This window comes from Mercenaria mercenaria, chromosome 2 (genome assembly GCF_021730395.1).
Source record: "Mercenaria mercenaria strain notata chromosome 2, MADL_Memer_1, whole genome shotgun sequence".
Classification (NCBI taxonomy): Eukaryota; Metazoa; Mollusca; class Bivalvia; order Venerida; family Veneridae; genus Mercenaria; species Mercenaria mercenaria.
In genome coordinates this window covers 119,249,489-119,267,618 of record NC_069362.1, presented here as the reverse complement: position 1 = coordinate 119,267,618, position 18,130 = coordinate 119,249,489, and the positions used below count along the sequence as shown (strand labels likewise).

The 18,130-nt window shown below is 36.2% G+C and overlaps 1 protein-coding gene across 2 annotated transcripts in view; it reads right to left on the bottom strand.

Annotated features, from left to right (window-relative positions):
- The window catches only part of LOC123565029 (phosphoribosyl pyrophosphate synthase-associated protein 2-like), a 45,336-nt gene that overhangs the window by 8,481 nt on the left and 18,725 nt on the right, over positions 1–18,130 (bottom strand). The window contains exons 3-7 of one of the 2 annotated variants that reach the window (XM_045359011.2): positions 13,497–13,563; positions 12,894–13,066; positions 11,000–11,115; positions 9,978–10,176; positions 8,189–8,248 (exon numbers count right to left, since the gene is read on the bottom strand). In XM_045359011.2, the coding sequence (XP_045214946.2) occupies positions 8,189–8,248; positions 9,978–10,176; positions 11,000–11,115; positions 12,894–13,066; positions 13,497–13,563 (615 nt within the window). The remainder of the gene's footprint in view (positions 1–8,188; positions 8,249–9,977; positions 10,177–10,999; positions 11,116–12,893; positions 13,067–13,496; positions 13,564–18,130) is intronic. The other variant, XM_045359012.2, reaches the window with a different exon arrangement.

Sequence of the window (18,130 nt, the reverse complement as noted above, 5' to 3'; positions counted from 1 at the left end):
AGTGCATTTGCGACAAGCATGGATCCAGACCAGCCTGCGCGGATCAGGATCCATGCTGTTCGCTTTCAAGGCCTATTTCAATTAGATAAACTGTTAGTGAACAGCATGGATCCTGGTCTGGATCCATGCTGGCCGCAAAAGCACTATGTTGGTTTTCTCATGGTGCGGCACAAATGTCTCCTATATTTATTACGATATGAACATCAACAGGTTATTATACTTGTGTAAAACCAAAAGTATGTGACTGCTTAATTTCGCTCCCACAACATCATCATCATTTATAGTAATGGCAAACGTTCAATATTAATACATTATGGCCATGCGATAACGAGATAAAGGGGTGAATCTGCTTTAACAGTGTTATATCTTAAGATATATAAGGATTTACTTTTTGTAAGTCAAATAAATACATACTTCCAGCATCATTATCATTTAAGGGCTTTCCCTACTTAAGATACATTGTGCCCAAAATTCATACATCAACCATAACTACACAGTTTCTATGTTATTACCATAAGGTATAGTGCATATTTTCTGACCTGGCGGAGATATTTATAGAAAGGTCATAAATGGGCCATTCTATCATTGAGTTTAGGGTAATCGGTTATATCATTAGATTTCGTTTTATTACGTCGGATAAATCCGATAAGCACCAAGTTACCTATTGATTTTAATGGTAAAGCCTGTACTAAAAATATCTTCGCCAGGTCAGAAAATACGCACTATAAGCATGTTTGTATAAACAGTTATTTGAGTCAGCTTTGAAATACTACACACTAATAAATGTAGATGTAAATGTAGTATGAATATAATATAATGCCACTGAAAAACAAAGACATTTTTTTAACAAATGTTTTTTACTACACTCAAGAAATTTAACAAGAGCACCGCAAAGCAGGGCAATATATCCCAAAAGTTCTAGATCAGAGGAGGAGGAAGAAAACTTTAAAGAATTTTTTTTTGGTGTGGATCTGGGAGGGGGGATATAATGTGGTAGTGGGTGAGGAGTTGGGCAGTATTTTGCGGAAGCAATGATGGAAAATTAAGGCATAAGAAACTGAGTGACTCTGGAAACAAAATAATACTGCAAAATTTGACTTTGCTGTAACTTTAGCCTTTGGCCTACAGACCTGATTCATGCATTCGTATATTATCTAACTGCCATCAACCTATATACCAATTCGAAGATTGAAATCAGTACCTTAATTGGTTATCAAGTTATGCTCTGGACACAATTATGTCAAGCACAGATTTGACATTTGAGTTTCATTTGTGACCTTGACCTTTGACCTACTAACCTAGTTCTTGTTCCCTGCACATTATCCCTTCACCATCAACTTATATGCCAAGTTTAAAGAAAATGACTTGAATCATTATTATACTCCGTACTAGAATTACGACAGGCAGACACGCACCTTCACAAAATACAATTGTTTTTCCAAAATGGGCAAACAAGAATGCTACACCTAACCATTGAAAAAATTTGTCCTTGTAAGATTTTCGTAACCTGTAAATTTATCATATCTGCATAATAAATCCCTGTACCAATAGCCTTTTCTCTGTGCTACCCACTCATGAAACATAATTTAGATTAGATTTACTGGGATACATGTATACTGATATTTAATCAACAAAAAGGAAGTTGTAACATGATTAAATGATACACTTACTGACAAGGATTTCCAATTATAAAAGTTTGAGTTGATTGTTAGCTTGAAAAGTGCTTTCACAGGTACTTGTGTTTTAATAATACTTTAACAATTGAGTTTAGAGATCACCTACTTCTGACAAAAACAAGTCAGTAACAATTTAAATTAACACGTGTCAAAGTCTTACAGGAAATTTTGCAGGAATGGTGGTCCGTGAGTTTGTAATCAACTTCATTGGAATACTGGTAGGCCTATTGACCATAGAAACTTACAGGTCTATTCACCACAGAACACCAACAGGTCTATTCACCATTGAACACCAAAGTCTACTGACATGGAACACTGGTAGGTGTATTGACAATGGAAACTTACAGCTCTACTAGCATGAAACACTAGTATATGTGCTGAGCATGGAACACCAGTAGGTCTACTGACCAAGAAATACCAGTAGATCTAATAACCATGAAACACTTGTAGATCTATTAATAACAAAACACTGGTAGACCTACTGACCATGGAAACTTACATGTCTACTTACCAAGGAACACCAGCACATTCTATTAACCACAGAACACTGGTAGGTCTATTGACCATTGAACATCAGTAGGTCTAATGAGCATGAAACACTAATAGGTCTGTCAGCCATGGAAAATTGGTAGGCCTACTGACCATGGAAACTTACAGGTACAAGTCTACTTACCATGGAACACCACTACATTTTCTGAACATGGAACACTGATACTGGAAGTTATAGGACTATTTACCATGAAACACAGTAGGTCTATTCACTATGGAACACAAGGTAAGCTTAATGACCATGGAATACCCAACATATATACTGAAACACCAGGTTGGTCGACCATGGATAACTGGTAGGTCTACTGACCATAGAACACCAGTAGGCCAATTTACCATGGAACACTGGAAGGAATGCTGGCCATGGAACACTCGTAGGTCTATTGACTTTTGAATACTAGTCGGTATCTTGACTACAGAACAATGGGGGGCAAGAGGGGGTTTGAGACCTACTGCTCATGGAATACCAGTAAGCCTTTTGACCACAAACAGTAATAAACTATTGAAACACCTGTATATCTACTGAGCATGGAACACTGATTAGGTTCTGTCTCTCAAGTACACAGAGGAGATTCTGGTCTTCCCTATGTGTATAAATTATATCATTGGAAAGGGCTTGAACACTGAGTATATATTTTTCATTTTTCATGGCTTGGGGTGAAAAAAGGAAGTTCATATAAATCCAAATCCCATGTGCAACACTCCTGTGTGATTGGGGATAGATTTTATATAAAAGCCCTCCAAAGCCTCAAATTTACAAAGTTTTTAATATTTCACATAAATCTAGCATACACATTACATAACTCTATCTTGATTTTAAATCAAAGCATACACATTACATAACTCTACCTGGATTCAAAATCTAAAATGTTAAGAAAGGTTTCAGTGTTTTTTTTTTTTAAATTACATTATTTAGAGTGATCTTTAGAAGTCAATGGAGAGCTTTTGTAAAAGGATGCAAAAAGTCCTCAACAGCATGACATTGTGTCAAATGCGTAACTTCTGCACCAGGGCTCCGGAAATTTGCCGGTTTTGGACCGATTTTTGACTTTTGAGACCGATTCGTAAAGTGAAAAAACGAAAAAAATCGGTCTCGTCAAAATGGAGATAAGTATAAATTTCGGTCTGAAATCTCAATACACGATCACCTGCCAAGCAGAAATTGTTGGTCGCACCCTCAGATAATCAATAAACGTGTCAAACGATCTGATTGTCACCTTGATAATCGGTCCGTAATTAGCACGTGAAGCTATCGGTGCTTGTGCGGCACATCCTTTAATGTTTGCAGACAGCCGACTGCAATGTATTAAACATTTTTGACTGGTTTCCAAATGTTTCTGACTGGATCCAAATCCTTTCGACGGGGATCCACTTCTTTTATTTAGAATCCAGAGGATGGTTTATTTCAAAAGGTTATAGGTTTGATCACGGGTAAGAAACAAATGGTCACTGCATTTAATGAGACATAACACGGGAAACCGGTATAAATATTTTAAAAATTATTTGATTTGTAAAAATTACATGATTCATTTGTTGGGGCTCCAGTTGAAACAAGTGCAGAAAATCGTCTTTGCAACCCGACTGTACAGAAATCAAAAAAAAAACAGAAGAAACAAGAGCACCGCCTTGCGGGTGCTGACGCTCATCTGATTTTTTTTGTATAATAGAAATATTGTCCTACCCATGATTTTCTAAGTCTAAAAAGGGCCATCTTTCTTGCAAAAAGCAGGATAGAGTTATGTTTCTTGATGTACAGTGTCCACTTATGATGGTGAAAAACTGTTGCAAGTTTTAAAGCAATAGCTTTGATAGTTTATGAGAAAAGTTGCCTTAAACATAATACTCAACCAAGAAAATGATTTTCTAAGTCCAAAAGGGGCAATAATTACTGCAAAAAGCAGGATGGAGTTATGTTGCTTGCTGTACAGGGTCAGCTTATGTTGGTGAACAAGTGTTGCAAGTTTCAAAGCAATAGCTTTGATAGTTTAAGAGAAAAAGTTGACCTAAACATAAAACTTAACCAAAATATCTGATATTTTCTAAGTCCAAAAGGGGCCATAAATCTTGCAAAAAGCAGGATGGAGTTATGTTTCTTGCTGTACAGGGTCAGCTTATGATGGTGAACAAGTGTTGCAAGGTTTAAAGCAATAGCTTTGATAGTTTAGGATAAAAGCTGACCTAAACATAACACTTAACCAAGAAAACTGATTTTCTAAGTCCAAAAGGAGCAATAATTCTTGCAAAAAGCAAGATGGAGTTATGTTTCTTGATGTACAGGGTCTGCTTATGATGGTGAACAAGTATTCCAAGTTTCAAAGCAATAGCTTTGATAGTTTAGGAGAAAAGTTGACCTAAACATAAAACTTAACCAAGAAATCTGATATTTTCTAAGTACAAAAGGGGCCATAAATCTTGCAAAAAGCAAGATGGAAATATGTTTCTTGCTATACAGGGTCAGCTTATGATGGTGAACAAGTATTCCAAGTTTCAAAGCAATAGCTTTGATAGTTTAGGAGAAAAGTTGACCTAAACATAAAACTTAACCAGGCAACGCCGACGCAGACGCCGACGCCGACAACCGCTCAAGTGATGACAATAACTCATCATTTTTTTTTCAAAAAAATCAGATGAGCTAAAAATGGACTGGAAAACATGAATGATAAAGAAAACCGGAGTGGCGCTGTTTATCAAATCGGTCTTTTAAAAAAAGTTTCAAAATGAAATTTTGTTTACATCAAAAGAGAACATCTTACTTTATAAAATGTAGTTGCTTATTGAAGTACAACATCAGTGAAATATCCGTGGCCAACCCGTGCGACCTTTTGATACTATACAGGCAGGAAATTCGATCTCAGCATTCACATAACATACAAATTCGGTCCGCGGCAGAGTAATCTGAAAATACTGAGGATGTTTAGCAGAGAATATGTGCTGAGTAATTCACTTCGACCCATTGTATTTTATAAAATTCCTTCAAAGAATGAGGAAACATCACAAAGTATCTGCTGTGTATACAGTACCGAAGTCACGTGCGTTGGCTTTAAGACCAGTTAGGTACACGGTGTCAATGCCTCGGCAATTTTATCCTTGCAAGTATTTTCTCGGAAAAACATCGAAATTTAAACAACGTAACGATCACACATAACACTGAATAACTGTCTTCATTGTATGGTAAATCGCGGTGACCGGTAACTCGTTTTTAATGCATGACATGCTTATTTCTTTTACTCTATCACGTTTTACAAATATGGTATATTGGTAATGCGGTGGGTGGGGTAGCGCCGATATCAGGATTTTCGTTTCAGACCGATTGAGTTCTCAAAATTTCTGGAGCTCTGTTCTGCACCCAATGCATATTTACTCATAAAGGAAGTGCACCCATAATCACAATCAGCAAATTATGTTTTCTCTGTATGCAATATCGTCACTTTCAGTTTTTTACAGGAAACTACATGCACCTTGAGCTATTTTGCACCCAAAAATGCTGAATTGCCTCATGAAAATACACTATCATACAGAAATTGCTGAGTGTCATGAGGGGTCCACTACCTTATACCTAAGCAACTACAAAGCAGGGTAACATTTATTACATCCTCTATTTCTTTGTAACATATCTGTGTAACAGATTTTAAACATACTTTTAAATCTGCCTCCTCTGGGACCTGTAGCAAGGTTAAACACAGTTAAACAAATGCAAATTTCTGCTGAATTTGCTTTTAGGTTGTTCTGCATGTTTGGATCTTTTTTTCACTACAATTTAGAATCTAAGTAAACTCTTATTTTCTAAAACTTCAGCATGTACAAAGAAAATTCAGTCAAATACAAATACATTCATAAGCCATTATTTGGAATTTTATCAGTCAAAATATACATTCATAAGCCATTATTTGGAATTTTATCAGTCAAAATATACATTCATAAGCCATTATTTGGAATTTTATCACATCAATATATTTGTAATTATATTATATTGCAGTTTTTAAAAACAGTAACCCCAGTTAGGTACCATTAATTCATCTTTTCCATAAAAAATTATGTGTCCAGGCTTTATTGTTTGTCTTCTGGCCAACTGACACAACAGCATTACCTCCAGTTTATCAAACATGCAAAATCACCATAAAGGTAAACCTAGTCTGCAAGCTTCTTGCAAAATGACACTATGCACATTATGATTTGATGTATCATCAATTGTGTGTATATCTGGGTTTAACATCTTTTTCAACAATTTTTCAGTCATATAAATGACCTTGTCCACTTGTAGCAGTAAGCAAAATGCTCAGTTTTATAGTGCTGCTTCACTGGAATATCATGCCATAGACATGCGAGATGATACCCTGCCCAGGCACATTTATCAACAACTAAAGTGCTAAGTAAATTTAATTGTTTAACAACAACTGCTGTAAGCATACATTCCCATCTTTCAAGTTTCCAAACAAAAGGGCCAAGCATGCCCCATGTCATTCAATATTATTAAGCAAAATTATGGGAGATAATTGTAAGGATGCTATTGACCAACTTTCAGGATAATACATCAACATACTTATGATAATAAGTCATACATATTTTTTCTTCTATTTATAGCTCTGGTTACTTAATATGTGCAGTGGAGCACAACCATCTAAGAAATTTGAGAAAGGTCCATGCAAAAATGCTACAGATCAAGTCCAGTGGAAATACTAACAGCTAAAATTCATAAGGATTTTTTCTATTTTAAATTGTAGTGGCCCCAGTGAGCAATAATGCAGAACCACCTAATCAAAGAAATAACAAATAAAATGAAATGGTGAATGAAATCTTGTTTGTTTGTCATAAGACATAGCAAGATTTCTGCTATTATGATAACTTCAGATCTATTCATAACTCTTTGATTTCAGCAAATCTGAGAGAGATGAAAGGATGCTAAGACAAGTTTGGTGAAAATCCATCAACCATTTCTGAATCATTAGAAGTGGATTAAAGGGATTTTATGTTAGCTTTCACTGCCCAATTGGTTCAGTCAAGCCTAACCATCTAAACAAGCTCAAGACAGATCCAAACATGAATGTTACAGACAATATAATTATCGAGAAGATCCAACAAGCCTCTCATAAGTTGTTTAAAGAAACATTTTCATGGCACAGGAGTACTCAACTATATTTATAGCTCAACTTAAGTATCTAAGCTCCACAGTGCGGAAAGTCAAAATGGAAATTTGACGAAATGGCAGTTACTAATGAAAATGAGTGGTTATTTGACTGAACTTATTAGTACCTTTCTAGATATTATTTCTGGAAGAAATTCACACAGGTATGAAAATCCAAATCACCAATTTCATATAAACTTCACTCAGACATAATAAAAGAAAAACAAATGAAAGTTAACTACAGTCACATGTGACTAGTCATATATTTACATATACCTGTAGTTTTCAATATTTATTCTAGTATAATATAGCAATCAATAAATACTTCAAAATGTGTATGCTATGCAATCTTCCAAAAATGATATGTTTTTTACCATTCCGTTACCAGTACATAAGATTAAGATTATTGTGATTTTTTTAGCTTTCGTTGTGAAATATTCTAAGAAAATCTAGTGTAGTACCTGTATTGTGCTACGAAACAAAATTTAAAATTTCTGTTATATAGTATTCTTTGTATTATATGCAAGCCTGCGGTGTAAGGCAAATAAACAGAACATTCCCTCTAAAAGAAGGATTTGGCTGCAGACTTTACAAATTATTTGTAAGTCATAAAAGAACACTAACAGACTATAAACAGCACTACATTCTCTGAAAAAAAAACATTAGCTACACCCATGATTTCAAGACAAAAAGGATTATAAAATTTGGCAAATTAGCTATTAGGTCTACAGATCCAATTTGAGCTAAAATAGATAAATACTCTTTAGCAAAACTTTGTCAAATGGATAAAGAAACTGCTAGTCAAGCATGCTATTAATACACCTCAAACTAGGTCATTTACATGTTGAATTGCTGTTTTCGGCAGCAGGCAAGGGGAGTAACTGTTTACCCTGATCTGAATCTGAAACAGGACACATGAGTTACCTAACATGCTACAAGTTCTATATCAGTATTGCAATACAAAAAAGCAAGTAAAAAATAATTTTTACAACATTTAAAACCACGCTGACAAAACCAGGGTCAAGTTATGCACAGTTTGTACTTATATCAAGCGACTGCAATTTCTGATAAAAAATACCAAGCAATCATTTAATTTCATGGACATAAAATTGTGTGGTTAAAACAGCTTTTTTCATGGGGACAAAGAATTTTGGAATTCCTACTTTAAAGATTCAGTAATCTGAGGCTTTTTTGTTCATTGGAATTAAATTTTGTGGAATGACTCAACCATTCAATCCACAAAAATTAGTTCTCCACAAATATTAATTATTCAAATTAGATCGATGTATAATTAATTTAGACAATTACATCTGAATTAACATTTCTAAAATTACTTTCAACTCCTTCTGAAAACTGACTTTACTCAGATGTATTTATACAATGTGCCTAATAATAAGATATAAAATTCCTGTTACTGTTTTGCATGTGTCACAGATTTCTGCAGGAGGACCAGAGGCTAAGCTTTGATTAAGCAAAGACACTAATCTCAACACGAATTTAGGGCAACTTTAAAATTTCATCAAAACAAGTTTGAATAGGGTCTGTAAAAGGTTTTAAAAAATGTAGAAGTTTACTAAATCTCAACTTCTCTTTTGGCTAAGCCTATCTATATTTATTTTTTGTGTGTTTTATTTCATATTTTGCATGCAGGGACTCTATAAATCAGATGTAACCCATCTTGCCCTGAAAGTTCACAACTGAAAACGATTTGGAAGAAAAACTTGTCATGTATCAGGAAAAATATTTTTTGTAACTTATGATTGTTTCACTTGCTTTAACTCTCCCCCATTTCCTACTAACGGGTGTATTAGCAGGCATGTATCTAAGTGACTAAGATCTAGAGCTGATTTGTGTGCGCACAATACATCATGCATGCCTTCTCTAAGCAAAAGATTAATTCTTTTATCAACTAAATTACATGACAAAACAACACTTAATGGACCTGAAGCTGCTCAAACACACATTACTTAGCAGTCACCTGTATTAAGCAGCCACTTTCCTTAAGCAGCCAGCCAGCTAACTTCCAAATTTGAGTTTCTGTTTTAATTTCAACTTGTCTTAAGCAGCCACCTGCCTGGAACAGCCAGATTGTGTCAATCCCTTGACTGGCTGCTTAACAGAGGTTTGACTGTTATTAGTAATCTGAAGTGTTTTTTTTCTCGTATGTTCTTCATATATATAACCAAAATCATTGACCAATAAACTGCCAGCTTTCTTATCACTTTCATTTTTTAAGTTAATTACTTAAATTACTTACAAAGACAAACCAAGAACGTTCATTATGCTCTAAAACAGATTGTTTGCCAAACACATAGGATTTTAATTTGAAGATTCATATTCAAAACTAGTATTTAAAACAAAATATGAAATTTGTTAAATTTCCTTTTCCACTGAAAAAGTCTAACAAATTATCATTTTGTTTATTTTTTTGTGACACCTTATATTTTTCACTTCCAAGATTTTCATGAAGCAAATTTCATAACCCCTGTCAATCAAATGTAAGAAACTTTTGTGCAATAAACTGTCAAAGTACGATAACAATAACAACTCCTGATGCAGCATATAGTAAAGTTTCACCATTAATCATTTTTCTATTTTTAGAAGGTAGATTCCACCTTATTCAAACCTACCAGGTATTGGATGTATTCCAAAGTCTGCCTCTTGCATGAGAGGAGGAGGCGAGGTTCTACCGTCACAGGGCTCATCCTCATCTTTATCCTCACCGTGAATCACAGCGATACTCAGACGCAGACGCTCGGCAAATGACGTGACACGCTTTACCGAGTTTGGATTTCTGGCTACTATCACAGCATTACGGAAATCTGGAATCTGATATTAAAACAAATCAAAATTCCCTCTTCAGTGTTTACTGAAGAAAACATTTCATCACATTTAAAATATTTACAGGATTTGAAATCTTATTTAGCAAAATCTTTTATTACTGTTGATGTATCATATATAGAAAGACTTTTCAAAGAAATATTACAAGTTTGTTTATGAACTGAGATCCGTAGCTTCAAGTGACTCTACTAAGTGACTGAGTATCGACTGAGCATCTATGAAAAAGAACATAGGCTTGACTTTCCCTCGTCTTATAAAAATAAAGCTAAACACTAAAAATAAATATTTAACGTAAACAAGAGCTGTCCATAAGACAGTGCGCTCGACTTTTCTCAGCGCTTGACTCTGAATTAGAGCTTTGCCAGTATAAACTTTATCAAAAACCTCCCAAAAACTTCTAAGTCAAAAAGGGGCATAACTCTGTCAAAATTCAAACCAGAGTTATGGGGATTATTTCTCCTGGTGTAGACTTTGAGAGTAAATAACTATTTTAAGTTTCAAGTCAATAGTTTTGATAGTAACAGAGATATCTGACTTTATCAAAAACTTTAACCAATGGTGATGGCTACTCTGACGCCAATGGCCGGGCGAGTGCAATAGCTCTCCTTTTTCTTCGAAAAGTCAAGCTAAAAAGCAAACTGAAAAACATTAAATCTTAAATTAGCAGTCAATACATTGATGACCATTAACACATGAAAATGTTTACAGAATACTCTTTACAGTTCTTTATTTCTTTCATACACTACAATCTATCTAACAGTACCATTTCTTAACTGACCCAAAATTTAACACATAAATCCTTGCTACATACCGTTCCCTGGATATATTCTATAAGGAATGGTGAAGCTCTGAGGTTATCTACTGGGATGTCAAAGAAACCCTGGATTTCCTTTTGATGAAGATCAATGGTTATAATGTGGGTCAATCCTGTAATACAAATGTACTGTGAAGTCATTTAATTTCGAGGTCATGAAACTTTATGGTTATAGTAAAAACAGCAATTTCAAGGGGATACGAATTTATGGATTTCAAACTTAAAACTTAAAATGAAATCAGAATAGGAACCACGAAATCTACAAAAATTAGTCTGCCACAAAATTTTCTTGCGTAAATATTCACCATTAGTATAATTCTAATTCAAGTAGGATACCATTTTTACAATTTTGTGAATATTAAACTTCATGAACATACTCAAAACTTCAAATTTGTGAAATTTTGACCCAGCAAAATTATGTGCTTTTACAGTAAGCTTTTTTATGAGGATATAAATTTTTTAATTTCAACTTCTGAAGCTCAGGCGAATGGAAATTTATTTGTTTGTTGGGATTAAATTTCATGGATTGTCTAAACCACAAAATCCACAAAAATAAGTCCCTCGCAAATTTTTATGATTTCATGGTATTGTTTATGTGTACCAACAATGTCCTATTTTTTCACTGCACTGCATAATATCAACTTATCTTCAGTGCAATAATATCAGTAGTTTTGTTTGACTAGAAGAGGCCTCCATGGCCAAGTGGTTAAGGTCGCTGACTTCAAATTAATTGCCCCTCATCAATGTCACCATAAGGATTCGAGCTTCACTCGGGGCATTGAATTTTTCGTGTGAGGAAACCATCCGGCTGGCTTACGGAAGGTCAGTAGTTCTACCCAGGTGCCCGCTGGTGATAAAATAATTCACGGAGGGGCACCTGGGGTCTTCCACCACCATCAAAGCTGGAAAGTAGCCGTATGACCTATAATGGTGTTGGTGCGATGTTAAACCAAACAAAACTAGAGCTATCACTAAAGGTGATGAATGTACCCCCCGCATGCACTGACACAGTACATTGCAATTTGAAGCACGCAAGACTGCATTATTATGCGGACTGTATGTATATAGACTGTATGTATACAGTAAAGTAACAAAAAACAAAGTCCCATAACTATGCAGAATATTTATCTAAAAGAACGTAGCATGCACCATGCACAACTAGGGTTGGTACTGATCACTTGTGTGAAGTTTCATTAAATTGTGTGCAAGGGTTCGGAAGATTAGGTGCGCACAAGACTGAATATGCAGACTGTATGTACACAGTATGTTAACAAGAAACAAGGTCCCATAACTCTGCAATTTTTGTTGTTTAAAGAACCTAACACGCCCCATGCACAACTACTGTTGTTACTGATCACTTGTGTGATGTTTCATTAAATTGTGTCAAGGGGATGAGGAGAGATGGTGCGCACAAGATTGTGTCTATGTATATAGTAAAGTAACAAAAAACAAAGTCCCGTAACTCTGCAAATTTTTTTCTGAAAGAAGCTAACATGCCCCATGCACAACTACTGTTGTTACTGATCACTTGTGTTAAGTTTCATTAAACTGTGTCAAGGGGATGAGGAGAGATGGTGCACACAAGATTGTGTCTATGTATATAGTATAGTAACAAAAAACAAAGTATCTCTGCAATTTTTTTTCTGAAAGAATCTAACATGCCCCATGCACAACTACTGTTGTTACTGATCACTTGTGTGAAGTTTCATTAAATTGTGTCAAGGGGATGAGGAGTGATGGTGCGCACAAGATTGTGTATACGGACAGACAGACAGACAGACAGACAGACAGACAACCTGAAACCAGTATACCCTCCCTTACAACTTTGTTGTCGAGGGGTACAATTAAATTGTTTGACCAGAAAACAACCCAAAATATTTCCTCCACTCACCAGATGTGCTGAGCATTTTAGCGAGAAGTTTACAAACTATGGACCCTCGTTTTCTCATTTTGCTCTGTTTGGAGTATGGAATATAGGGCACAACTCCTACCACTTTCCTTGCCGAGCTTGTCTTGCAGGCATATGCTATAATCTGTAGTTCCATCATGTCATTATTAACATCCCTACAAAACAGTAACACTACTTAATACTAGAACTATCATGGTAAAGTTTGAATAACAATACACTATCAAATGACAAATATCAAAATACAGTTGAACCTGCCTTGATGACCACCTGTGTTAAACAGCCAATTACCTTATGTAACCAGTCCGTTAAAGATTTTCGCATAATCTGCAACCTGCCTTAAGCAGACAGATTGCATTGCTCCCTTGACTAGCTGCTTCATACAGGTTTCACTGTACACATCAACTTTGTAATCCAGATATTTGCACCCCCACCCCCCCTCCCCCATAAAATGTGGACTGCTGCACTTACACCATGAAAATTACTCATCCACTGATACTATTTTTTTGAATTTCACTGTTATGATCAAAAGAATTTAAAGAGGTATGTAAGATGAAAACTAACTGAAAACTTTTAATATGAACTTACTTTGTTCCAGTTTGTATAATATAGACATCCTTCCCTCTGATGGACTCTTTAATCTCAACAACTGTTTCTATCGAATAAAAATAGAGTAAAATAAATGAAAATAATAAAACCAAATGAGACAATAATATTTAACAGCATTTAAAGTAGCTATATCCACTTCATATATTGAAGATGTAATAATTTTATATGAGGCTATCACAGTATTTGACTTTGTATTTCAGTTCTGTAAATTATCTTTGTTGTTTATTTTTTTATTATTGGTGCAAGACAGTTTACTGTTTTAGAAGTTTGATTCATACCATTTGCAAAATAATAAAAAACTAGAGCTATCACTAAAGGTGATGAATGTACCCCCCGCATGCACTGACACAATACACTGCAATCTGACGCACACAAGATTGCATAATTATGTGGACTGTATGTATATAGACCGTATGTATACAGTATAGTAACAAAAAACAAAGTCCCATAACAATGCAGAATATTTATCTAAAAGAATGTAACATGCACCATGCACAACTACTGTTGGTACTGATCACTTGTGTGAAGTTTCATTAAATTGTGTGCAAGGGTTTGGTAGATTAGGCACACACAAGATTGCATATGCAGACTGTATGTACATAGTATGTTAACAAGAAACAAAGTCCCATAACTCTGCAATTTTTGTTGCTGAAAGAACATAACATGCCCCATGCACAACTACTGTTGTTACTGATCACTTGTGTGAAGTTTCATTAAATCGTGTCAAGGGGATGAGGAGAGATGGTGCACACAAGATTGTGTCTATGTATATAGTAAAGTAACAAAAAAACAAAGTCCCATAACTCTGCAATTTTTTTTTCTGAAAGAACCTAACATGCCCCATGCACAACTACTGTTGTTACTGATCACTTGTGTGAAGTTTCATTAAATTGTGTCAAGGGGATGAGGAGAGATGGTGCGCACAAGATTGTGTCTATATATACAGTATAGTAACAAAAAAAAAACAAAGTCCCATAACTCTGCAAATTTTTTTTCTAAAAGAACCTAACATGCCCCATGCACAACTACTGTTGGTACTGATCACTTGTGTGAAGTTTCATTAAATTGTGTCAAGGGGATGAGGAGAGATGGTGCGCACAAGATTGTGTCTATGTATATAGTATAGTAACAAAAAAAACAAAGTCCCATAACTCTGCAATTTTTTTTTCTAAAAGAACCTAACATGCCCCATGCACAACTACTGTTGGTACTGATCACTTGTGTGAAGTTTCATTAAATTCTGTCAAGGGGATAAGGAGAGATGGTGCGCACAAGATTGTGTCTACGGACAGACGGACAGACAGACAGACAGACAACCTGAAACCAGTATACCCCCCCTTACAACTTTGTTGTCGGGGGGTACAATAAATTAAATTAGATATAAAACAAATTAGGTATATCTTATTTTTGTACACATTTCTTTTTTTCACACTTAAGGCACACCCATTTTAACAATAACATGTCTGTCACTTACCATGACCAATAAATTACGCAAGGTTTGATATCAATAACAGCCTGGGTTGGCGACTACCCGCCCGGGAAAACCCGGGTTTTCCCAGGTTGGGCAATACTCCTAACAAGAGGGTCATGATGACCCTGGATCGCTCACCTGAGTAATATGAGCTACATGTTTCAAATGTCAAACTGATGATAAAATATTAAGAAAGTCAGCAGGTCACATTCATGGTCAATGAAATTCAGTTTTACGATTTGTGTGCAAAACTGTGTAAGTCATCAATATTTCAAAGCTGTATCTTAAACAAGAGGGCTATGATGGCCCTACATCGCTCACCTGTTATCATTGCACTTGAGGGCAAGAAGGTCCTTAGAAAAAATATCTAAGTCCAAAGGACAGGAACAACAAAGTAAGAAATTTAACCAAACAGAAAAACAAAATTCTTACAAGGTACAGATATGTCAAAAGACACCTAAAAATTGGAAGTACCATCCATGTTGTACCACAGAAAAGTGGTCTTGGTTTTTCCCTACGGCCAATAATAAAAATGTTACTAACAAGAGATCACAGAGTGATCTTGGCACCCACCAATGTACCATTTTTGAGTGTTCCAAATTTCAAGACTTAATGACTAGCTCAAGGTCAAATTTCATTTCCGTACACAACACCGTGCATGTGGTCCAAATTCGAATCTGTAGTTTGAGAAATGTGAAAGTAGGTCACTAGATTAATTTCACGAACAAAGTTCTTTGTACACAAAACTATGCATGTACATCAAGTTCGAAGGCTGTAGTTTGAGAAATCTGAAAGTAGGTCACTAGGTCAATCTTAAGGTCAAAGTTTATTTCGGTACATAAAACTATGCAAGTGGTTCAAATTTGAAGGCTGTAGCTTGAGAAATGTGAAAGTTGGTCACTCGGCCAAAATCAAGGTCAAACTAGAAAATGCTTTTGTAAAAAAGCGCATGTCTCCCCCAATGCAAAGTCCTATAGGCAAGAAGTCAATAGGGGTCAGGAGCGTAAGTCAAAGAGACACTGATGGTTGGCTGCAATAGGGATCATCTACTTGGCATGTCCAGTCATCCCGCTAAATTTCAACACTCGTGGCCTAGTGGTTCTCAAGTCACTGTTCAGGCTCCTGTGACCTTGATCTTTGATCAAGTGACCTCAAAATAAATAGGGGTCATCTACTCTGCATGTCCAATCATCCTATTAAGTTTCAACATTGTAGGTCAAGTGGTTCTCAAGTTATTTCCAAAAAATGATTTTACATGAACAGGCCACTGTGACCTTGACCTTTAATAGACTGGCCCCAAAATCAATAGGGGTCATCTACTCTCATGTTCAGTCATCCTATGAAGTTTCAACATTCTGGGTCAAGTGGTTCTCAAGTTATTGATGGGAACTGGTTATCAATGTTCAGGCCCCTGTGACCTTGACCTTTAACGGAGTGACCCCAAAAACAATAAGGGTCATTTACTCTGCATGAACAATCATCCTATGAAGTTTCAACATTCATGGTCGAGAGGTTCTCAAGTTATTGATTGGAAATGGTTTTCCATGTTCAGGCCCCTGTGGCCTTGACCTTTAACAGAGTGACCCTAAAATCATTAGGGTTCATCTACTCTGCATGACCAATCATCCTACAAAGTTTCATCATTCTTGGTCAAGTTGTTCTCTAGTTACTGACCGGAAATGGTTTTCAATGTTCGGGCCCCTGTGACCTTGACCTTTCACAGAGTGACCCCAAAATCGTTAGGGGTCATCTACTCTTTATGACCAATCATCCTATTAAGTTTCAACATTCTGGGTCAAGTGGTTCTGAAGTTACTGACCGGAAATGGTTTTCAATGTTCGGGCCCCTGTGACCTTGACCTTTCACAGAGTGACCCCAAAATCAATAGGGGTCATCTACTCTTTATGACCAATCATCCTATTAAGTTTCAACATTCTGGGTCAAGTGGTTCTCAAGTTACTGACCGGAAATGGTTTTCAATGTTCAGGCCCCTGTGACCTTGACCTTTGATGGAGTGACCCCAAAATCGATAGGGGTCATCTACTTTGCATGTACAATCATCCTATGAAGTTTCAACACTCTGGGTCAAGTGGTTCTCTAGTTATTGATTGGAAATGGTTTTCAATGTTCAGGCCCCTGTGACCTTGACCTTTGACGGAGTGACCCCAAAATCAATAGGGGTCATCTAATCTTCATGACCAATCATCCTATGAAGTTTCAACATTCTGGGTCAAGTGGTTCTCTAGTTATTGATCGGAAATGGTTTTCAATGTTCAGGCACCTGTGACCTTGACCTTTGACGGAGTGACCCCAAAATCAATAGGGGTCATCTACTCTTCATGACCAATCATCCTATGAAGTTTCAACATTCTGGGTCAAGTGGTTCTCTAGTTATTAATCAGAAATGGTTTTCAATGTTCAGGCACCTGTGACCTTAACCTTTGACGGAGTGACCCCAAAATCAATAGGGGTCATCTACTCTTCATGACCAATCATCCTATGAAGTTTCAACATTCTGGGTCAAGTGGTTCTCTAGTTATTGATCGGAAATGGTTTTCAATGTTCAGGCACCTGTGACCTTGACCTTTGACGGAGTGACCCCAAAATCAATAGGGGTCATCTACTTTTCATGATCAATCATCCTATGAAGTTTCAACATTCTGGGTCAAGTGGTTCTCTAGTTATTGATCGGAAATGGTTTTCAATGTTCAGGCCCCTGTGACCTTGACCTTTGACGGAGTGACCCCAAAAACAATAGGGGTCGTCTACTCCAGCAGCCCTACAACCCTTTGAAGTTTGAAGGTTCTAGGTCAAGTGGTTCTCCAGTTATTGCTCGGAAATGAAAAGTGACGTACGGATGGACGGACGGAAGGACGGACGGACGGACAGGGCAAAAACAATATGTCTCCTGGGGGAGACATAATTACACTTCAGAACACAAATCTATGCATGGGGTCCAAATTTAAAGCCTGTACCTTCAAATATGTGAAAGTAGGCCACCAGGTCAATGTCAAGGTCAAAGTTTGTTTCGGTACACAATCCTATGCATGTGGTCTAAATTTGAAGCCTGTAGCTACAGAAATGTGAAAGTAGGTCACTAGGTCAATCTTAAGGTCAAAGTTCATTTCGGTACACAAAACTA